The 24,446-nt window shown below is 43.3% G+C and overlaps 1 protein-coding gene and 1 pseudogene across 2 annotated transcripts in view; one reads left to right on the top strand and one right to left on the bottom strand.

Moving 5' to 3' along the window:
* Positions 1 to 15,258: 15,258 nt before the first annotated feature.
* On the top strand, positions 15,259 to 16,092 carry LOC311143072 (vacuolar protein sorting-associated protein 26C-like; annotated as a pseudogene). The gene is made up of 3 exons: positions 15,259 to 15,367; positions 15,633 to 15,734; positions 15,838 to 16,092. The product of its transcript is annotated as a vacuolar protein sorting-associated protein 26C-like (transcript).
* A 66-nt stretch (positions 16,093 to 16,158) lies between these two features.
* Positions 16,159 to 24,446, bottom strand: part of LOC311142365 (E3 ubiquitin-protein ligase TTC3-like) — a 58,112-nt gene continuing 49,824 nt past the window's right edge. The window contains exons 46-47 of the mRNA XM_084178007.1: positions 18,222 to 18,314; positions 16,159 to 18,040 (exon numbers count right to left, since the gene is read on the bottom strand). Of these exons, the coding sequence (XP_084034133.1) occupies positions 17,915 to 18,040; positions 18,222 to 18,314 (219 nt within the window). The 3' untranslated portion in view covers positions 16,159 to 17,914. The remainder of the gene's footprint in view (positions 18,041 to 18,221; positions 18,315 to 24,446) is intronic.

Here is a 24,446-nt window from a genome sequence, read left to right as displayed (position 1 = left end):
GCTGTTAGTAACCGCATCAACAAAATGTTCTGTAACTTTTTATAAACTTACATTTTAACCACTTTCCCAACAAGTTAGACAAAAAGTTAGAGGGTAAGACATCTTCGTCTACTTCTCTGCTATTCAACTCTGATCAAAAATATCTGCAAAGGATCTAACGATACAGCTGTTTTAGTAACGGCATTAACACATTTTTTCCCAACAACTGCCGTTTTGACCACTCCCCGAACAAGTGTGACAAAAACTTAAGAGGGTATGAAATCTTCTACTTCTCTGCTTTTCAAATAAATAAATGATTAGGAATAGATAGAGCTGTTTTAGTAACCCATCAACTGCTTTCATTATAGATGCAGTAAGTAATGTCAGAAGCTAGCAGATTCGTTACGTTTTGTGGGTTAGAGTGCAGTATTTATTTAGTTTCATAGCACGTTTCTCACACTGGCTTTAGCCATGGACTAGGAATATAAAGGGAAGGAACTGGCAGATGCGTCATAATAGCCCGGAAGTAGAGCCCCACTGGTAGTAGCCACATTTGAAATGGAATACATGGAGCAGGGTGGGAAAATTGCATTAAAACACTATTTAAATGTATTTTCGCAAGGGCTGTATTGGGGAGCTATTTCATCATTTTTTCACGGGTACATTATTTTCCCATTTCAATCTTATAGCAACCCTATCCTTGGCGTGACTGTTATGGGCCGAGCAGACCCTTACGAAAAAATATTGCAGTCAGAGTGCAGTGTAATAGCAGTACACTGCAAATACTGCATCCAAAATAACTGTTTTTTAAATTGCAGTAATTCTGTAGTGTAACTGCAGTTCAACTTCTGCAATTACTGCATCCAAAATACCACAGTCGACTGCACTTTTACTGCAGTTTCAAAACTGTAATTATAATTTTAAAAAATTGTTGCAAACAAGACACTGGTTTGGAGAAATACGGTACAATTAACATTTTAATAGAGTATTAGGCCTATTAACGTAGACATTGGTGATTTTACTACTGTAATTATGATATTGTCATTGAATTAATTAGCCCACTAAAACTTTGTAGGGCTATGAATTGGGCAGTTAGTAGCCTATTTGCTAATAGGCTAATTATTTTCTGGCCTCAGACTAGCTACAAGCCCAGGAACAAACCTAGTTGCAAACCCCATCATTCAGATCATTCAAATGTGGATATAGGTCTAGTGCTATACTTGAACTGGTGGTTGTCTTGAATTTAAATTATGTTGTTGCTCACCAGTGCGCTCTGAAGAGGATACAATGTAGCCTAACATTGCTCACAAACGCCACAGATGTGAGATTTGATACACTATAGAAGCACTGGTCCTCTTAAATTTGAATTCCAGATTGCATATAACAATAATATCTAAGGGCATATCTGATGGTCTGCCCATAAGTCATGCCAAGCATAGGGTTGCTATAAGATTGAAATGGGAAAATGTACTGTGAAAGAACTATGAAATAGATCCCTAATACCATCGGATGTATATATTTAATATCAGATATGCCCTTAGATATTATTGTTATATGCAATCTGGAATTCAAATTTAAGAGGACCAGTGCTTCTATAGTGTATCAAATCTCACATCTTGTCATCCCGAGTGGCGCAGTGGTCTAAGGCACTGCATCGCAGTGCTAGCTGTGCCACTAGAGATCCTGGTCTGAATCCAGGCTCTGTCGTAACCGGCCGCGACCGGGAGACCCATGGGGCGGCGCACAATTAGCCCAGTGTCGTCCAGGGTAGGGGAGGGAATGGCCGGCAGGGATGTTGGTAGAGCATGGCGTTTGCAACGCCAGGGCTATGGGTTTGATTCCCACGGGGGGCCAGTATGAAAAAAATATATAATGTATGCACTCACTAACTAAGTCGCTCTGGATAAGAGCGTCTGCTAAATGACTAAAATGTAAATGTACATGAATGTGATCATAGCCCTTCTGAAAATACATTAAAAAATATATTTTTCACCCTGCTCCATGTATTCAATTTCAAATTTGGCTCCTAGTGTGGCTAGTTCTGTGGTATTATGATGCATCTGACAGTTCCTTCTCTGTATGTTCCTAGGCCATGGAGGGAGCAGGCCTGCCAAGGCAACTGTTGCCTAGCAACATGTCTCAGAAGGAGAAAACTCCTGAGTGCCAAATGTCCATGATTTTCAAAATCTGTTTCGGACATAACAGCTAACGCTAAGATTTCTAATGCTTCTCCGGTCTGGAAGACCTGGAATGATAGATTTCTAATGCTCGCTAGCTTCATCCTCAGGATCGTGCCCCGTGCTAGTTTGGCTAGTTTGCTTGTCTGTAAAGAGAAGGGCGGGCTGTGTGTTGATCCTGCTGCTCTGATAGCATTGAGCAAAGCTGTCTTCATATTTTACCCGATGACTTCTCATTGCAGTTCCTTCCATTTACACACTCAGCAACTGTAGTTTAGACACTGACCACAAACACATAAATTATGTCCATACTGTAGTGCCCAAAGAAACTGCAACACAACCACTGCTCTGGTCTGCACTTGCTCTGGTCCAGCTCTGGTTATGGGCATAGCTAGCTAGCTCTGGTTCGCACTAGCTCTGCACTATAAATTATAACTACTTAAATGTGCAACTAATAAATTAACATACAATACCCACCAACAATAATTATAACTGTTGAACCATTCAAGCTAGAGACAACAAACAACTTTCACATGTTCAGGCTATCCTAACTACACATTCTTTAAAACCTTATCAACTTAACAATCTATTTGCATAAAGTAACTCACCAACAGTCACTCATGACCCATTCAAGCTAGAGCCCCTAAAACAGTTTAAAGAAACTGGGTAGGATGGGTGGGAGGCATGACAATGGGTATGTCTGCAAGAACACAAGGACTGGGTAGCCTTTTAACCTTTTATTAAAACAGGTTTCTTTGGTCTTTTGTAGGCTTCAAATGATGAAATGATGGATGGTGATGTAGATGATTACACTAGGATGAACAGAAACAAGGTTAATGTAAAACAGAGGCACATAGTAAATAAAGGGCAAACATACCCAAATGAAATACTCCAAACACTACAATGTTACACAATTAACAAATATGGGAAGTGCACGAAAATGCACAACAATCAAACAATATAAATCTACATAACAATACGACTTAAATACCTTGGCCGGCACACACCACATTCATGCAATACTCAATCAATAATGCATCTCTAGTGGTCTGTGCTTTTTGGTTGAAAGAGGACTAATGGCTGCAGGTGGGGCATTTAATGGGGTAGCTCTGCCTCTTTCAGGTGGACCGTGATTGTTCTTAACGAGCTTTGATGGAGGTGCGTGGCGACCAATGAGGGGAGGGCTCTCCTCCAGGTAGGAGGGGAGCGGGAGGTGTTGTCCTCCTGAGTGGCGCAGTGGTCTAAGGCACTGCATCGCAGTGCTAGCTGTGCCACTAGAGATCCTGGTTCGAATCCAGGCTCTGTCGTAGCCGGCCGCGACCGGGAGACCCATGGGGCGGCGCACAATTGGCCCAGCGTCGTCCAGGGTAGGGGAGGGAATGGCCGGCAGGGATGTAGCTCAGTTGGTAGAGCATGGCATTTGCAACGCCAGGGTTGTGGGTTCGATTCCAGTATAAAAAATAAAAATGTATGCACTCACTAACTGTAAGTCGCTCTGGATAAGAGCGTCTGCTAAATGACTAAAATGTAAAATGTAATGTAAATGTTTTCTACAGCCGCCCCTCAAATGTGCATGCACATTTGAATATCCTGTGATGAAGGTGGGCTGCAGATGCTGATGTGCCTTAGCGTATAGAGGAGCCAATGGCCGCTCCATAGAATGCCGCGGGGGGGCGGAGTTGACCGTCGGGGTACGGGGGGGCCGGGACAGCCGGTGGACTCTGGGGGGGAGACAGGGAATGCAGTGGTTCACTGACCAGTGGAAGGATGGCGCCTTGGGGGCCTGGTGCACTGACCACTGAAGGAGTGGGGGACGCTTGGCACTGGCCACTGGATGGGGAACACTCTGGACAGGTGGCACTTCGGGTTTGTGACTAGGTGTCTGGTATCCATCACATCTTTGCTGGGGATGGGGGTAGCTGGCTGGCTGCTCACGGTAGGCATAGGGAGACTGGTAAGGCTGAGCTGATTGCTGGACTTGGGACTGGTAAGGCTGAGCTGATTGCTGGACTTGGGACTGGTAAGGCTGAGCTGATTGCTGGACTTGGGACTGGTAAGGCTGAGCTGATTGCTGGACTTGGGACTGGTAAGGCTGAGCTGGTTGCTGGACTTGGGACTGGTAAGGCTGAGCTGGTTGCTGGACTTGGGACTGGTAAGGCTGAGCTGGTTGGGCCTGGTAAGGCTGAGCTTGTTGCTGAGCTGGAGCCACTGGGCTTGGCGCTAAGTAAGGTTGTACTGCTAGCTGAGCTGGGGGATGGTAAGGCTGAGCTGTGGCCTGGGCTGGAACATGGTATAGCTGGACCAGGGTCTGATAGGGCTGGGGCCTGGGCTGGAGTCTGGAATGGCTGGGCTGGGGCCTGGGCTAGAATATGGTATGGCTGGATCCTGCTGGGGCTGATAGGTCTGAGCTAGGGCCTGGAGCCTGATATGGCTGGGCCGCAGGCAGGTAGGGATGAGCTGTGGCCTGGGCTGGAGCCTGGTAGGGCTGAGATGGGGGATGGTAGGGCTGGGCCGGAGACTGGTAGGGCTGGGGTGGTAGTGCCCAAAGGAGGTCAGGTGCCGACTGGGTTCTAGAATACCATTTGAAGTCATGGGTCTGTCCAGTATATGTAGGCTTGACTTTGTGTCCTGTACTGCAGCCCCTGGGTCAGATCAGGTGGTAAGGTTTAGTTTATTAGGATCCCCATTAGCGACTACACATGCAGTAGCTACTCTTCTTGGGGTCCACATAAAACGTACAAATACATGAAAGTACAGAACCGTTATAGACGAGGACATTAAATAAATAAAAATATATACACTGAATAAAAATATAAACGCAACAACTAAAGTGTTGGTCCCATGTTTCATGAGCTGAAATTTAAGATCCCAGAAATGTTCCATACGCACAAAAAGCTTATTTCTCTAAAATGTTGTGCACAAATTTGTTTACGTCACTGTTAGTGTGTATTTCTCCTTTGCCAAGATAATCCATCCACCTGACAGGTGTGGCATATCAAGAAGCTCATTAAACGGCATCATCATTACATAGGAGCACCTAAAATGTGCCGTTTTGTCACACAACACAATGTCACAGATGTCTCAAGTTTTGAGGGAGCGTGCAATTGGCATGCTGACTGCACGAATGTCCACCAGCTCTGTTGCCAGAGAATTGAATGTTAATTTCTCTACCATAAGCTGCCTCCAACGTTGTTTTAGAGAATTTGGCAGTACATCCAACCAGCCTCACAAGCACAGACCACATGCATGGTGTCGTATGGGTGAGCGGTTTGCTGATATCAACGTTGGGAACAGAGTACCCAATGTTGGCGGTGGGGTTATGGTATGGGCAGGCATAAGCTACGGACAACGAACACAATTGCATTTTATCGATGGCAATTTGAATGCACAGAGATATTGTGACGAGATCCTGAGGCCCATTGTCGTGCCATTCATCCTCCTCCATCACCTCACATTTTAGCATGATAATGCACGGCCCCATGTCGCAAGTACCTGTACACAATTCCTGGAAAGCTGAAAATGTCCCAGTATGTCCATGGCCTGCATACTCACCAGACATGCCACCCATTGAGCATGTTTGGGATGCTCTGGATCTATGTGTATTTGGTATTTTATTAGGATCCCCATTAGCTGTTGCAAAAGCAGCAGCTACTCTTCCTGGGGTCCACACAAAACATGAAACACGACATAATACAGAACATTAATAGACAAGAACAGCTCAAGGACAGAACTACAGCGTGTTCCAGATCCCGCCAATATCCAGCAACTTCATACAGCCGTTGAAGAGGAGTGGGACAACATTGCTCAGACCACAATCAACAACCTGATCAACTCTATGTGAAGTAGGTGTTGCGCTGCCTGAGGCAAATGGTGGTCACACCAGATACTGACTGGTTTTCTGATCCACACCGCTACCTTTTATTTAAGGTATCTGTGACCAACAGATGCATATCTGTATTCCAAGTCATGTGAAATCCATAGATTAGGGCCTATTTCATTTATTTGAATTGACTGATTTCCTTATTAACTGTAATTCAGTAAAATCGTTGAAATTGTTGCGTTTATATTTTTGTTCAGCATATAAATAAATAAAATAATAATAATAATTGTTATATATTGGAAAGACACCAAGAGACAACAAAAATACTATTTACACACTATTCATACACTGAACAAAAATATAAATGCAACAATTTCAAAGATTACTGATGCCTGCAAAAACCATAACCCCATCGCCACCATGGGGCACACTTATTTTTTACCCCCTTTTTCTCCCCAATTTCGTGATTACGATCTTGGCAGCAGTGTGTGTGCAAAGTTTCAGATTGATCCAGTGAAGCGTTGCAATACTGGACTATTGTCTGCCCAAATGTGCCGAATTGGTCAATTGATACATTTTCAAGTACATAACTATAGAGAACATTCAAAAATGATATGGTAATACAAAATGTAAATTTACACACTCCCAGGAATGTCATACATGATGGATCATTAGCCTATACACTAACTTTCACACATCTAGATGGCGGGGTGGGTGTGAAGCCAGAGACAGCAGGGGTTCAAACTGTAGAACCCAGTTCCTACATTTGAATATAAAATGGGATTTTATCAAACAAAACTATGCTACATTTTATCTCTGGGACCCTTAGGATAACAAATCAGAGCTTACTGAATGTAAGTACATTATTTACCTTCAGAGGTGAATGTATCAAACCAGTTGCCGTGATACGTTTTTTTTGTTGTTGTGCACTCTCCTCAAACAATAGCATGGTATTTTTTCACTGTAATAGCTACTGTAAATTGGACAGTGCAGTTAGATTAACAAGAATGTAAGCTTTCTGCCCATATAAGACATGTCTATGTCCTGGAAAGTTTGCTGTTACTTACAACAGTCATGCTAAGAGACTGACCCAGATTCTCCTCCATGTCAGACAAGGGCCAGACCAGTCAGAGAACCATACTATACCTCCCAAAGCAGATATTTCAATGTCCAGAATGTATTATGTGTGTACACGTTTTCCAGGATTTTTCTGCCATTGAAATCCTACACGTTTAAAAACATTTAATTTGGGGGATGGAGAAAAATGCATTCAGTGTAAACTTAAACGACTATACCCAGATATAAAGTATATAGAAAAGATAATGGATATATATATATATATATATATATATATATATATATATATCCATTATATTCTGGTGATTGTTAGTTCTCAAAGATTATATATAATCTTTGAGAACTAACAATCACCTAAATAAAAGCTAGACAGGTAGAATTGAAAATTCCAAAAACGATTTAGCAGAATATATTTTGTTATTATGTTTGAGCAAAATAACATAGCATAAGCCATGGCAAATGCATAGAATTGCAGGAAATTAGTTTAAAAACTGCATCAGGAACAAGTGGTGCGGGGCCAAACAGGTGTTGTACTTTTATTACCTCCTTCAGGGAACAGTAGTTATAGTCAATGTTACGGTTCCTGTCAGTCAACTTACTATGGGGAAAATGTAATCACTTCCCAAGCTGACCCCAATGAATATTAAATTAAACAGCTCAAGACTGACCACCCAGACCTAACATCAGCAGATGCAGCAGTCTGGATATTGTGCACACGGGACGCTGCCTAGTGACTTTCCCCTGTCCTAGCATTAAGCACACTGTGGGCTACACTGGGAACAGTGACATCCAAGCGATAAAACCAAGTGTGTGGGGATGCCCAACTCGCCGCAGCACAAATATCTCCTATAGTCAGCCCTTTAAACGAGGCTGCCAGACCCCTGGTGGAGTGAGCAAGTACACCGCTAGGTAACCCTTGCTGCTATAGTGCATTCGGAAAGTATTCAGACCCCTTGACTTTTTCCACATTTTTGTTACGTTACAGCCTTATTCAAAAATAGATTAAATTGTTTTTTTCCTCATCAATCTACACACAATACCCCATAATGACAAAGCAAAAACAGGTTTTTAGAAATTGTTGCAAATGTATAAGAAGAAAACCCCCCTGAAATATCACATTTACATACAGTGGGGAAAAAAGTATTTAGTCAGCCACCAATTGTGCAAGTTCTCCCACTTAAAAAGATGAGAGAGGCCTGTAATTTTCATCATAGGTACACGTCAACTATGACAGACAAATTGAGAAATAAAATTCCAGAAAATCACATTGTAGAATTTTTAATGAATTTATTTGCTAATTATGGTGGAAAATAAGTATTTGGTCACCTACAAACAAGCAAGATTTCTGGCTCTCACAGACCTGTAACTTCTTCTTTAAGAGGCTCCTCTGTCCTCCACTCGTTACCTGTATTAATGGCACCTGTTTGAACTTGTTATCAGTATAAAAGACACCTGTCCACAACCTCAAACAGTCACACTCCAAACTCCACTATGGCCAAGACCAAAGAGCTGTCAAAGGACACCAGAAACAAAATTGTAGACCTGCACCAGGCTGGGAAGGCTGAATCTGCAATAGGTAAGCAGCTTGGTTTGAAGAAATCAACTGTGGGAGCAATTATTAGGAAATGGAAGACATACAAGACCACTGATAATCTCCCTCGATCTGGGGCTCCACGCAAGATCTCACCCTGTGGGGTCAAAATGATCACAAGAACGGTGAGCAAAAATCCCAGAACCACACGGGGGGACCTAGTGAATGACCTGCAGAGAGCTGGGACCAAAGTAACAAAGCCTACCATCAGTAACACACTACGCCGCCAGGGACTCAAATCCTGCTGTGCCAGACGTGTCCCCCTGCTTAAGCCAGTACATGTCCAGGCCCATCTGAAGTTTGCTAGAGTGCATTTGGATGATCCAGAAGAGGATTGGGAGAATGTCATATGGTTAGATGAAACGAAAATATAACTTTTTGGTAAAAACTCAACTCGTCGTGTTTGGAGGACAAAGAATGCTGAGTTGCATCCAAAGAACACCATACTTACTGTGAAGCATGGGGGTGAAAACATCATGCTTTGGGGCTGTTTTTCTGCAAAGGGACCATGACGACTGATCCGTGTAAAGGAAAGAATGAATGGGGCCATGTATCGTGAGATTTTGAGTGAAAACCTCCTTCCATCAGCAAGGGCATTGAAGATGAAACGTGGCTGGGTCTTTCAGCATGACAATGATCCCAAACACACCGCCCGGGCAACGAAGGAGTGGCTTCGTAAGAAGCATTTCAAGGTCCTGGAGTGGCCTAACCAGTCTCCAGATCTCAACCCCATAGAAAATCTTTGGAGGGAGTTGAAAGTCTGTGTTGCCCAGCGACAGCCCCAAAACATCACTGCTCTAGAGGAGATCTGCATGGAGGAATGGGCCAAAATACCAGCAACAGTGTGTGAAAACCTTGTGAAGACTTACAGAAAACGTTTGACCTGTGTCATTGCCAACAAAGGGTATATAACAAAGTATTGATAAACTTTTGTTATTGACCAAATACTTATTTTCCACCATAATTTGCAAATAAATTCATAAAAAATCATACAATGTGATTTTCTGGATTTCTTTTTCTCATTTTGTCTGTCATAGTTGACGTGTACCTATGATGAAAATTACAGGCCTCTCTCATCTTTTTAAGTGGGAGAACTTGCACAATTGGTGGCTGACTAAATACTTTTTTTCCCCACTGTACGTTTTCAGACCCTTTACTCAGTACTTTGCTGAAGCACCTTTGGAAGCGATTACAGCCTTGACTCTTCTTGGGTATGACACTACAAGCTTGGCACACCTGTTTTTGGGGAGGTTCTCCCATTATTCTCTGCAGATCCTCTCAAGCTCTGTCAGGTTGGATGGGGAGCGTCGCTGCACAGATATTTTCAGGTCTCTCCAGAGATGTTTGATCGGGTTCAAGTCCGGGCTCTGGCTGGGCCACTCAAGGACATTCAGAGACTTGTTCCGAAGCCACTCCTGCGTTGTCTTGGCTGTGTGCTTAGGGTCATTGTCCTGTTGGAAGGTGAACCTTCGCCCCAGTCTGAGGTCCTGAGCGCTCTGGAGCAGGTTTTCATCAATCATCTCTCTCTACTTTGCTCCGTTCATCTTTCCCTCGATCCTGACTAGTCTCCCAGTCCCTGCCGCTGAAATACATCCCCACAGCATGATGCTGCCACCACCATGCTTCACCGTAGAGATGGTGCCAGGTTTCTTCCAGACGTGACGCTTGGCATTCAGGCCAAAGAGTTAATTCTTGGTTTCATCAGACCAGATAATCTTGTTTCTCATGGTCTGAGAGTCCTTTAGGTGCCTTTTGGCAAACTCCAAGCGGGCTGTCATGTGCCTTTTACTAAGGAGTGGCTTCCGTCTGGCCACTCTAACATAAAGGCCCAAATTGGTCTGACCTGGTGCTGGGTCCGGCCCCCGGGGAAGCTCGCTTTCCGACCACAGCCCCAAGTCTCTCTCCGCTTCATGCACCTCGGTCTCATCCGTGGTACCGGCATCCGGGAAAGGAAAGTCGGTAACTCCAAGTTTCCTCAAGAATGCTACAGGTCATTCCAGGGAGTTTGCACGCAGTAGGTGGCAATGCATACACAGACTGGTTCGAGCGAGGGCCGCCTGAGCATGTTTCAAGCCGAGACAAACTACACATAAATTGTGAGTATCTTTTAGAGAACCCGGCTTAGCCATTGTCGTCTCGGTCGCTTTCTTAGCCATCTTACTCATTGTGCTAGCAAATTGAATAATAGATTAGGAGACTTATGAGAACAAGTACAAACTTCAGTACACAATGTCCAGGGGGTGAACACGCTCTACCACTAAGGGACAGTTTATTTGGCGCAACGTAAGACTGTCTTGTTTTCCAATTGTTTGTTTTAGTAGAGTGAATAGTTCTGGTTCACACAGAGGTGAAGAGCAGACTAATTGAAGGAATGAGTCCGTGCCTCACGCTTATGACCTGTGGACTTAAAAGCCCCCTTTTATTGTCATGCCATCTGGCAAAAAACTAACTGTGATTGTAAACCTCTCTGTATCTGCAGCTTACTGTAGCTAATGAAGTGTAATTATAGACAGAGAGGCACAGCAAAGGAAATAAACAAGGAAACAGCAAAAATAAACTAAAGTGAAGACAGTGTTTTCTTAAAAAAACATGTTTTCATCACTGCAGATGTATAGGCCTCAGCAATGAAATACACTGCTCAAAAAAATTAAGTGAACACTTAAACAACACCATGTAACTCCAAGTCAATCACACTTCTGTGAAATCAAACTGTCCACTTAGGAAGCAACACTGATTGACAATACATTTCACATGCTGTTGTGCAAATGGAATAGACAACAGGTGGAAATTATAGGCAATTAGCAAGACACCCCGAATAAAGGACTGGTTTTGCAGGTGGTGACCACAGACCACTTCTCAGTTCCTATGCTTCCTGGCTGATGTTTTGGTCACTTTTGAATGCTGGCGGTGCTTTCACTCTAGCGGTAGCATGAGACGGAGTCTACAACCCACACAAGTGGCTCAGGTAGTGCAGCTCATCCAGGATGGCACATCAATGCGAGCTGTGGCAAGAAGGTTTGCTGTGTCTGTCAGCGTAGTGTCCAGAGCATGGAGGCGCTACCAGGAGACAGGCCAGTACATCAGGAGACGTGGAGGAGGCCGTAGGAGGGCAACAACCCAGCAGCAGGACTGCTACCTCCGCCTTTGTGCAAGGAGGAGCAGGAGGCGCACTGCCAGAGCCCTGCAAAATGACCTCCAGCAGGCCACAAATGTGCATGCGTCTGCTCAAACGGTCAGAAACAGACTCCATGAGGGTGGTATGAGGGCCAGACGTCCACAGGTGGGGGTTGTGCTTACAGCCCAACACCGTGCAGGACGTTTGGCATTTTCCAGAGAACACCAAGATTGGCAAATTCGCCACTGGCGCCCTGTGCTCTTCACAGATGAAAGCAGGTTCACACTGAGCACATGTGACAGATGTGACAGAGTCTGGAGACGCCGTGGAGAACGTTCTGCTGCCTGCAACATCCTCCAGCATGACCGGTTTGGCGGTGGGTCAGTCATGGTGTGGGGTGGCATTTCTTTGGGGGGCCGCACAGCCCTCCATGTGCTCGCCAGAGGTAGCCTGACTGCCATTAGGTACCGATATGAGATCCTTAGACCCCTTGTGAGACCACATGCTGGTGCGGTTGGCCCTGGGTTCCTCCTAATGCAAGACAATGCTAGACCTCATGTGGCTGTAGTGTGTCAGCAGTTCCTGCAAGAGGAAGGCATTGATGCTATGGACTGGCCCGCCCGTTCCCCAGACCTGAATCCAATTGAGCACATCTGGGACATCATGTCTCGCTCCATCCACTAACGCCACGTTGCACCACAGACTGTCCAGGAGTTGGCGGATGCTTTAGTCCAGGTCTGGGAGGAGATCCCTCTGGAGACCATCCGCCACCTCATCAGGAGCATGCCCAGGCGTTGTAGGGAGGTCATACAGGCACGTGGAGGCCACACACACTACTGAGCCTCATTTTGACTTGTTTTAAGGACATTACATCAAAGTTGGATCAGCCTGTAGTGTGGTTTTCCACTTTAATTTTGAGGGTGACTCCAAATCCAGACCTCCATGGGTTGATAAATTTGATTTCCATTGATAATGTTTGTGTGATTTTGTTGTCAGCACATTCAACTATGTAAAGAAAAAAGTATTTAATAAGATTATTTCATTCATTCAGATCAAGGATGTGTTATTTTAGTGTTCCCTTTATATTTTTGAGCAGTGTAATATTTTTAGCAGAGATGCTGAAAGGACTGTCATTTTCATTTTGCTGGAGTAAAAATAATGGGACATTGTTTTTATTTATTTAAAAAAAATATTATTAATTTTTTTTTTTTTCACCCCGCTATCATCCAGAAGGCGAGGTCAGTACAGGTGCATCAAAGCTGGGACCGAGATACTGAAAAACAGCTTCTATCTCAAGGCCATCAGACTGTTAAACAGCCATCACTAGCACATTAGAGGCTGCTGCCTATAGACATAGACTAGAAATCACTGGCCACTTTAAGAAATGGAACACTAGCCACTTTAATGTTTACATATCTTGCATTACTCATCTCATATGTATATACTGTATTATTCTATACTATTCTACTGTATCTTAGTCCATGCCGCTCTGACATCGCTCGTCCATATGTATATATTCTTAATTGATTCCTTACTTAGATTTGTGTGTATTGGGTATATGTTGTGAAATTGTTAGATATTACTGCACTGTCGGAGCTAGAAGCACAAGCATTTCGCTACACCCGCGATAACATCTGCTGAACATGTGTATGTGACCAATACAATTTGATTTGATGTGTTCACAGGCTTTGTTTTTGTCCAAGAAGAGCGTTTACCCTTAACCTAAAGTTGGGTCTTTTGAAATGACACTAGCTAGTAGATGAGGTATTTTATTGCTTTCCAGAATAAGCAAGGAATTTAAAGGACAGAGGGGAAGCTCTGTACTGCGTCTAATATTAGAATACAGTGAGTACTGATGAGAGGAATCTCATGGGGGGTGACTTGTCAGTCTCATTTCCATCACTGGAAAAATTATCCAGCTTTATTTTAAGGCAGGCTTTCAACAATCAATGTGCCTGTTTCTCCTGACAATATCATGTAATTTACAAAGTCTGATTTGTATCCACAAAAGCCTTGTTACAATTGTTACTAATTGTATGGTGTTTATGTTCTCAGTACACCCTCTTGTGACATGAAGCGCTTTGTTGGTCAAAGACCTGAGCAAGACCTGTGAATTCATGGTGCACTGTCTGGTGAGATCAATCATCATAATACATGATCTGATGACATTGCATGATTTTAAGTTTCATGTAGCTATAATAACAAACAGGTCTGTAGTTTCTCCTTATTTTCTTCAATACACACTGAGTGTACAAAACATTAGGAACTAACATTCCTGTCTTGCAGGAAATCACGCACAGAACGAGCAGTATGGCTGGTGGCATTGTCATGCTGGAGGGTCATGTCAGGATGAGCCTGCAGGAAGGGTACCACATGAGGAGGATGTCTTCCCTATAACGCACAGCGTTGAGATTGCCTGCAATGACAACAAGCTCAGTCTGATGATGCTGTGACACACCGCCCCAGACCATGACGGACCCTCCACCTCCAGAGTACAGGCCTCGGTGTAACGCTCATTCTTTCGACGATAAACGCTAATCCGACCATCACCCCTGGTGAGACAAAACCGCGACTCGTCAGTGAAGAGCACTTTTTGGCAGTCCTGTCTGGTCCAGTGACGGTGGGTTTGTGCCCATAGGCGACGTTGTTGCCGGTGATGTCTGGTGAGGACCTGCCTTACAACAGGCCTACAAGCCCTCAGTCCAGCCTCTCTCAGCCTATTGCGGACAGTCTGAGCACTGATGGAGGGATTGTGCGTTCCTGGTGTAACTCGGGCAGTTGTTGTTGCCATCCTGTACCTGTCCCGCAGGTGTGATGTTCGGATGTACCGATCCTGTGCAGGTGTTGTTACACGTGGTCTGCCACTGCTGTCCGTCCTGTCTCCCTGTAGCACTGTCTTAGGCGTCTCACAGTACGGACATTGCAATTTATTTTTGTGTTTAAACCCTTTACAATGAAGATCTGTGAAGTTATTTGGATTTTTACAAATTATCTTTGAAAGACAGGGTCCTGAAAAAGGGATGATGCTTTTTTTCCCTGAGTTACTTAGCATGTTAGCTAACCCTTCCTCTAACCCCTAGCTTAGCTAATGTTAGCACACGTTTTGCAATTCGTAACATGAAATGGATGGATATCCAAAGTAATACATACCATACGAAACATATAATAAATGGTGTCTCGGATTTACATACAGAATATGAAATGCTCTGAGATCGGTTGATTGATAAACTAAATATTCAACAACAATTCATATTTTACATGCCGTGGTCTAATGCAAATAGTTCAAAATTATACAGCAAATGAAAGGGCATTATTGTCACCATAAAAAGGTGAATGGAGGTGTTTTCCAGGCACAGTTTTACGACAGGAAAACATGCGTATGTATGGCGTGAGCCAAGTTGATAAAATCAACATTTTTGTACGTGCGCACTTTTCAGAAATGGAGCACACAGAAATTGTGTGAAATTTACACAACGGTTATAAATGAAGCCCCTGATCCGGGGCCACCAACTGTGTAATCACTCAGCCCCTGACTGGAGAGCTGGTGGTGGAGAGCTCTGATATGGCCATCAAGAGCATTGCGATGCAGCTGGGCCGCGTGGAGACCTGCGGAGTCTGACGCTATTGAGCCTATCTATTTAGACAGCCAGGCCCTGGTAGAATACATCCTTCCGTCTGAGGGAATCATTCATCTGGACTGTACGTTATTGAATTAATGAAAGTAAGATTCCCATTATTTTTGCTTTCACCAATCCAGATGTCTGGACAGGGCCCTAGTTGAACGGTTCAGAAAGGGCACTGTTTTCCAAATAGACCACTAGTCCCTACCCACTCTAAAGAGATTAATAGCGTGGTTTTCTCCATCCTCTCCAGGCTTAGCTGAGCGCGATGCCAGAGATATCCAGATAGCAGAGGGAGACATCTTCTCCAGACTCTTTACCTGCCCTACCCTCGAGACTACCAACTTTAAAGTTGGTGAGGGAACCTGTAATAAATACAAGTCAAATAGTGCAACAGTGTCAATTTTTATGAGTGGTTTACCGATGACTGACAGGTGTAATTCTTTGTTCCTCCGTAGAGTTAGAAGTGAACGTGGTGATTGTCCTCCATGACGACCATCTGATCACAGAACTTCCCTCTGAAGCTGTGCAGAGTGCGAGAGCCCAGAGCTCTTCTGAAAACCCACTGCAATTTGGAGGATGGCCAGAGGCTAGTGCCTTTCATACGCCTGGGCAAGACCAACCTGAAGTGACCAAGGACTCAAAGTCCAGATGGCCAAGAAGTCCTGGCAGACAGCCACATCTGTTGGCTGGACCTCCCTGCTCTGAAAGTGCATAATGTCATATGGATGTCTACAGTTCAGAAAACAAGACAACAAAAAAGTAGAGGATGTGCAAGATTATGGGGTAACTTTTAATAGTGAAAGTCAAAAAAGGCAAACTTAAAGGGTGTAACAAATCATGACATTGAAGCCGCATGGTTGCATTTCAAAATTTAAGAAACCCTGTGCCAATCATAAGCAGTAATATTCCCATTTTCCTAGCAGTAGAACAAATGTTGGCACTTTCAAAATGTTGCCCAAATAAATAATATTTTTTTTAAATAATCTAAAACTGACAAGGACAAATTTGTAAAAAGCAAGTTATTAAATGCATTAACATTCCAGTTATGTTGTCATTGTAAATGATGTGTATTGGCTTAACCTCATAGTAAGATCAAGGAGTTAATCCCCTTCAGGCCATGACTGACTACTTCCAACTACTAATAGCATAAAACTTGACTCAATTAAAAACTGTCAGACTTGTGTGAAGAGTTATGATTTTAAAACATTCAATCATACAAAAATGTGTACATTTTACAAAATTGCAGTTGCAAAGTTGTTTTTCTATCCTCTGACAGTTGCAACTTCAAAGAGCCAAGCTTCACAGAAAGTAACTGCCATTCTTTATTACACCAGGCACAAGAGCCTTTCTGAATTAGCTGGACCATAACTAAACTTATCAAAGTAAAATCAGGCCTAACTAAACCATTCCTCTTTAAATCAAGCATGTGTCTCATGACAATACTATGATTTAACTCATTATTTTGTCATTAGAATTAACAATTGAAGCAAACACTTGTGTAAATAAGCATTGTGTGGCACATGCGATAAGCTAAACAAAACATTTCTTGTATGATATAAATCAATATAATATACACTGAACAAAAATATAAAACGCAACTTGTAATGTGTTGGTCCCATGTTTCATGAGCTGAAATAAGATCACCAAACTTTTCCATACGCACATACAGCTTATTGAACTCAAATTTTGTGCACAAATTTGTTTACATCCCTGTTAGTGAGCATTTTCCTTTGCCAAGATAATCCATCCACCATCCGACAGGTGTGGCATATCAAGAAGCGGCAGGTAGCCTAGCGGTTAAGAGCGTTGGGCCAGTAACTTTGAATCCCGAGCAGACTAGGGGAAAAATCTGTCAACGTGCCCTTGAGCAAGGCACTTAACCATGTACGGCGTCGATAGCGTGTATGGTGTCGTTTGGGCGGTTTGCTGAAAATGTCCCAGTTCTTCCATGGCCTGCATACTCAGACATGTCACCCATTGAGCATGTTTGGGATGCTCTGGATCAACATGTACGACAGCGTGTTCCAGTTCTCGCCAATATCGTGCAACTTCGCATAGGCATTGAAGAGGAGTGGGACAACATTCCACAGCCTGATCAACTCTATGCGAAGGAGATGTGTCACGCTGCCTGAGGCAAATGGTGGTCACACCAGATACGGACTGGTTTTCTGATACACGCCCCTACTTTATTTTTTTTAAGGTATCTGTGACCAACAGATGCATATCTGTATTCCCAGTCATGTGAAATCCATAGATTAGGGCCTAATGAATTTATTTCAATTGACTGATTTCCTTATTAACTGTAACTCAGTAAAATCTTTGAAATTGTTGCATGTTGCGTTTATATTTTTGTTCAGTCATAGTAGGGAGATGAATAAATGGTTAAATCACACTTGTCAAAAAACTTCACATGCAACATTTGACAGAAGCGTTTCGTATGGAATTGAGCAGTTGAGCATATATTGGGAATCAATGTGTTTGGAGTTCAGGTATTAGAAGGTTTAGGGGTTCAGGGTAGGTAGCTGGGAGTGTTTAGGAGAAGGCGGGCGTGTGGCCCCTGCGGATTCTGCCAGGCAGCAGAGGGAAGTCCTCGGGCAGGAGAGCGTGCTCTCTGCAGGTGGGACAGGTGCTCTGCTCCTTCAGCCATGACTTAATACACTAGAGAAAGCGACAGAGAGAAGGGGAGATGAAAAGAAAGCTGTGGTATAAATAGAGACTGATCAAAACAGAAATGTCAAATTCCTGTGTTCTGCTAGCCCTAAATAACCACAGGGCCACATAAAAGCGCTGGGCAAACTCAGTTGCAGACTACTTATCGGTGTGATGAAGGTGGCCTTACCTCTCTGTGGAAGCTGTGTCTGCACTCCAGCACACACAGGTCCTCCTGGGACATGTCTTCATGGCAGATGATACAGGGATCCTCCATGTTCAGCTGTACAAGACACAGACCAGAATCAATAAAAAGGTAAGTCTTTAAATGTCACGTGCACAAGTAGAGTGAGAAATGCCTTTATTGCAAGCTCTAAACCTAACAATGTAGTATTAAAAATAACATAAGGTTGTACAAAAACACACGAGAAATAAAAAGAAGAACACGAGAAGCAAGCAAGACATATACAGGGTCAGTTCCAACACCATATTTACAATGTGCTGGGATACTGGAGTGGTAGAGGTAGATATGTATAGGGGTAAGGTGACTAGGCATCATGATATGATAAAGTAGCAGCAGCGTATATGATTGTATATGCGTAGAAGCTGTTCAGGAGCCTATTGGTGTCAGACTTGATGCACCGGTACCCGAAAGCAGAGAGAACAGTCCGTCTTGGGTGGCTGGAGTCTTAACGATTTTCTGGGCCTTCCTTTCACAATGCCTGATGGAGGTCCTGGATGGTAGGGGGCTTGGCCCCAGTGATGTACTGGGCTGTCCGCACCACCCTCTGTCGCGCCATGCGATCGAGGGCGGTGCTGTTGCCATACCAAGTAGTGATGCAGCAAGTAAAGATGCTGTCAATGGTGCAGTTGTAGAACTTCTTGAGGATTTAAGGGCCCATGCCGAAACATTTCAGCCTGCTGAGGGGTAAGAGGCGCTGTCGCGCCTTCAAGACTGAGCGTTTGGACCATTTTAAGTCCTTAGTGATTTGGACACCGAGGAACATTAAGCTCTCGACCCGCTCCACTGCAGCCCGTCGATGCTTAGTCTCTGTGGTCCAATTCTGGGAATAGATCCAAAGTCCCTGCATAGGCTTTTAGCCTACATCCGTAAATACACCCTCAAGGGTATGCTAGTGGCGACTAGGGCCGTGGCGGTCATAAATTGTCAGCCGGTGATTGTCAAGTAAATAACTGCCGGTCTCACGGTAATTGACCAAATTAACAAACACGTTTAGCATCTCCTGGCCTACAAGCCACTGATGCAGACCTTTGGAACATCACATTTTAAAAAGGCTAATAAATGCATTATTTTAGACCGGTCTAAATGTCTATTTCAGAAGAACAGAATAGCATACTCTGAGTTATCCTTATGTTAGGCCCTGATCTGGCTATGACGTATGGCTGTGGGCTACACTAGTTCATTTTGCAGACAAGATTTGCTTAGAATCCCGTGGCATTATTTGACAGTATGAAGAATACAACTAAACATACCTGAATAAAATAGAAAGGATATTTTCTCCAAATGATTTCCAAGGGAGTGTGCACATGCGGCTATTATGTGTTTAGCGGTTAACAAAGAAACAGGTCCTCCTATATGCTTAATTTAGAGTTATTTATGCAACTTCAGTTGTGATACAAACTTTGGGCTATATGTTTTGAATTGTAATACATTCTAATGCTGCACGACGCGACTAATGATCATTTGAAAAAAGTTGAATTAAAAGTCATGAGCTCGGCTTTGTTTCTTGCGCAGGCTGCACACACTTCATCAGTCTCTAATTCACAATTTGACAAGCACATAATATTCTCACCAGGCCTTGGATTTCCCAACATCATCCCCTTGTGTGGTCGTAATGCCCCCTAAAAAAAAAAATCCATTCCTTGCGGCCAAAGTACCCATTTTGCCCTTGGGCTGAATATAATAATTATAATTCCCTTCTCCCGGCTGCCAATCACCATGCTCTGAAGCACCTCTCACTCACATATCTCAATTCTTATTAGCCAAAGCAAGTCACGTGATCGGGTCCTTCACACAGGCATCTCAGCTCCGAAATAGGCTACAGGTGAAGACAGGCACATCGGGGACGCAACCTTATTGAATTCAGAGGTGCATATTGAAGATGTTAGAACTGTACACATTTACTTTTCGTCAGCCAACAAGATGAGTAGGCCTAACGAACAGCAAAAGCACTAGCCTCTGTCAATCTACCATCCCCCATAGTACAAAAGTTGACATATTCTATTGGTCAACTTGTCCTTCTGTGCGAGAAATAAATATTCCAAATATACTCTGGGACGGTTGTGGGACGTGATAGATCCTAAATTAATACAACCACTCACATCAAAAAACCTTTTAAAAAGCAATGAGGCTGATGCAACAGATAAGAACATTTAGCTTAAAATGTTGAATTAGGCCATTTCTTCACTTATAAGCGCAGGAATGTGCACACGGCAGTAGGCTACACGCGAATGTTCCAAAATGCAATCAATAAGCAGAAAAACACTTCTCAAATGTGATTATGCATGGAATGCTTTATTATAAAAGGTGAATTTTTATGGTGAAACTTGAAACTCATGCACCGCCTATGTATGCCAGTTAGGCTCTACACTAGTTGTAAAGCGGATTAATGTGCTTAATTTTAATAAAGATATTTGGCCACTTTAGTTGTGATACAAACATATGTGCCTACGGGCTAGGCTACATGAGGTGTGCTTCTATGATTTGAAAAAGTTGAGAAAAAGAGGCATGCGCTGTTTCTTGCCTTACTGCAAACGCTGGGCATCATTCACAAGTGATACTGTCAACCATCAGACTAATCTGGTCTTTAAATATACTAAATAATGTGTGAAATTAGTTTTGATTTAGAATGGACCATTATCATGCACCTGTCTCAGAACAGGGACGGGCAGAGGAAAAAAAAGACATGTCATCTATACACTTAAATAGCGAATGGAGGACGTTTTTCCTGTGGTTCATTTTCATACCAGCCAGGTAGGCTATACTCCTGTTGTAAAGTGAAACAATGTGCTTAATATTAGGAAAGTAGAGAAATAAATATAATAGGCCTAGCCTATAGAAAGCTGATGGGATCCTCTTTTTAATAGAGACCATCAAAACTATTCTCACGCTATTGCATAGCCTATAGAAATGTTGCGTAACATTAGCTCATGGGCTCTCATTAAGTGTTTGATTTGATTTTCGATTACATTTGCATTGAGGTCAGAGTGATTAGAGGGACAATAGAGTGCTGAGTACCAGGCAGTTAGCAAGTATGGTAGGCTACTAAAGACCATCAGCAGCATCAGAGCGCGGATTTGGAGAAGCCTAGCTACCGTGACTAAACGGTCATGTGGAATTTAACTGCAGTCATGACTCGTGACCGCCAGTGTGGCGATGATATGGTCACCGTAACAGCACTAGTGGTGACTAACACGCTCTGTGGGCTTTCTCAGGTGCAATAAGATCACAAAGAAGTCTCCTCAGTGTTTATGAACTGATACGCAAAACGACGCCAGATTCAAAACTTATAATTTTTCAATTTAAATTATTATACCAAATTCTTGCTACCAATAGAATGTTATTTATATGGGGGATACAATCTTCCCAGCTCTGCAGATTTTGCTGCGAAGAGAATCATTAGATATTTTGTTTTGGTACTGTTAATTTGTAGCTTGAAAGGTCCAGGAATGGCTGAAGGATTGCAATATTTACCTGGAGCTAACCCTGCAGATAGCACTAATGGGTGATCTGAAAAGTCAGTCAATCGATCAATAATACACTGCTCAAAAAAATAAAGGGAACACTTAAACAACACAATGTAACTCCAAGTCAATCACACTTCTGTGAAATCAAACTGTCCACTTAGGAAGCAACACTGATTGACAATAAATGTCACATGCTGTTGTGCAAATGGAATAGACAACAGGTGGAAATTATAGGCAATTAGCAAGACACCCCCAATAAAGAAGTGGTTCTGCAGGTGGTGACCACAGACCACTTCTCAGTTCCTATGCTTCCTGGCTGATGTTTTGGTCACTTTTGAATGCTGGTGGTGCTTTCACTCTAGTGGTAGCATGAGACGGAGTCTACAACCCACACAAGTGGCTCAGGTAGTGCAGCTCATCCAGGATGGCACATCAATGCGAGCTGTGGCAAGAAGGTTTGCTGTGTCTGTCAGCGTAGTGTCCAGAGCATGGAGGCGCTACCAGGAGACAGGCCAGTACATCAGGAGACGTGGAGGAGGCCGTAGGAGGGCAACAACCCAGCAGCAGGACTGCTACCTCCGCCTTTGTGCAAGGAGGAGCACTGCCAGAGCCCTGCAAAATGACATCCAGCAGGCCACAAATGTGCATGTGTCTGCTCAAACGGTCAGAAACAGACTCCATGAGGGTGGTATGAGGGCCCGACGTCCACAGGTGGGGGTTGTGCTTACAGCCCAACACCGTGCAGGACGTTTGGCATTTGCCAGAGAACACCAAGATTGGCAAATTCGCCACTGGCGCCCTGTGCTCTTCACAGATGAAAGCAGGTTCACACTGAGCACATGTGACAGATGTGACAAGAGTCTGGAGATGCCGTGGAGAACGTTCTGCTGCCTGCAACATCCTCCAGCATGACCGGTTTGGCGGTGGGTCAGTCATGGTGCCCTGGGTTCCTTCTAATGCAAGACAATGCTAGACCTCATGTGGCTGGAGTGTGTCAGCAGTTCCTGCAAGAGGAAGGCATTGATGCTATGGACTGGCCTGCCCGTTCCCCAGACCTGAATCCAATTTATCACATCTGGGACATCATGTCTCGCTCCATCCACCAACGCCACGTTGCACCACAGACTGTCCAGGAGTTTAGTCCAGGTCTGGGAGGAGATCCCTCAGGAGACCATCCGCCACCTCATCAGGAGCATGCCCAGGCGTTGTAGGGAGGTCATACAGGCACGTGGAGGCCACACACACTACTGAGCCTCATTTTGACTTGTTTTAAGGACATTACATCAAAGTTGGATCAGCCTGTAGTGTGGTTTTCCACTTTAAATTTTGAGGGTGACTCCAAATCCAGACCTCCATGGGTTGATACATTTGATTTCCATTGATAATTTGTGTGATTTTGTTGTCAGCACATTCAACTATGTAAAGAAAAAAGTATTTAATAAGATTATTTCATTCATTCAGATCTAGGATGTGTTGTTTAAGTGTTCCCTTTATTTATTTTTAGCAGTGTATAATAATACTATTAGCAAAAATGTTTATTTTCAATTCACAATCTGTAGAAACAATGAGAATAGAAGTGTTCAGAACTTTTGTGAAACAACACAGTACAGTTAAAATATATGGCAAATAGAAATCCAATATGGATGGTGTTAAAAGAAAGATAGATGGGAGGTGTTGAATGGAGCTGAAGGATGGGACTAATAACTAATAACAAGATAACTAATGTAAAGCATACTGTGTCCATAATAAGTATATAGGTTGCAGGTTGAGAGCTTTTGTGAAAGAGCACAGTTAGAAATATATGGCATATAGAAGCAAACCGGATGGACATCATGAAAATGATCGGAGAGGTTGAGGGTAGAGGAAGTTCAGGAGTAAAAACAAACAAAATATAATTATTGTAAAATTGACTGTGTCCATAAAATGTATATAGTATGTATAAGCTGGAATTAGGAGGCCTAAGTGTTGTTGTTCACTAGTTTACTCCAATTAGGGGTGGGGTGGTGGGGTTGGAAAGTAATAAAGGAAAAAAAAAAAAAAAAAAAATTATATATATATATAGAGTGGGGAAAAAAAGTATTTAGTCAGCCACCAATTGTGCAAGTTCTCCCACTTAAAAAGATGAGAGAGGCCTGTAATTTTCATCATAGGTACACGTCAACTATGACAGACAAATTGAGAATTTTTTTTCCAGAAAATCACATTGTAGGATTTTTAATGAATTTATTTGCAAATTATGGTGGAAAATAAGTATTTGGTCACCTACAAACAAGCAAGATTTGGCTCTCACAGACCTGTAACTTCTTCTTTAAGAGGCTCCTCTGTCCTCCACTCGTTACCTGTATTAATGGCACCTGTTTGAACTTGTTATCAATATAAAAGACACCTGTCCACAACCTCAAACAGTCACACTCCAAACTCCACTATGGCCAAGACCAAAGAGCTGTCAAAGGACACCAGAAACAAAATTGTAGACCTGCACCAGGCTGGGAAGACTGAATCTGCAATAGGTAAGCAGCTTGGTTTGAAGAAATCAACTGTGGGAGCAATTATTAGGAAATGGAAGACATACAAGACCACTGATAATCTCCCTCGATCTGGGGCTCCACGCAAGATCTCACCCCGTGGGGTCAAAATGATCACAAGAACGGTGAGCAAAAATCCCAGAACCACACGGGGGGACCTAGTGAATGACCTGCAGAGAGCT

The sequence above is a fragment of the Coregonus lavaretus genome (genome assembly GCF_964263955.1).
Source record: "Coregonus lavaretus genome assembly, chromosome: 15".
NCBI lineage: Eukaryota > Metazoa > Chordata > Actinopteri > Salmoniformes > Salmonidae > Coregonus > Coregonus lavaretus.
Note: the sequence above shows the minus strand (reverse complement) of the source record. Positions and strands in the feature narration are given on the sequence as shown.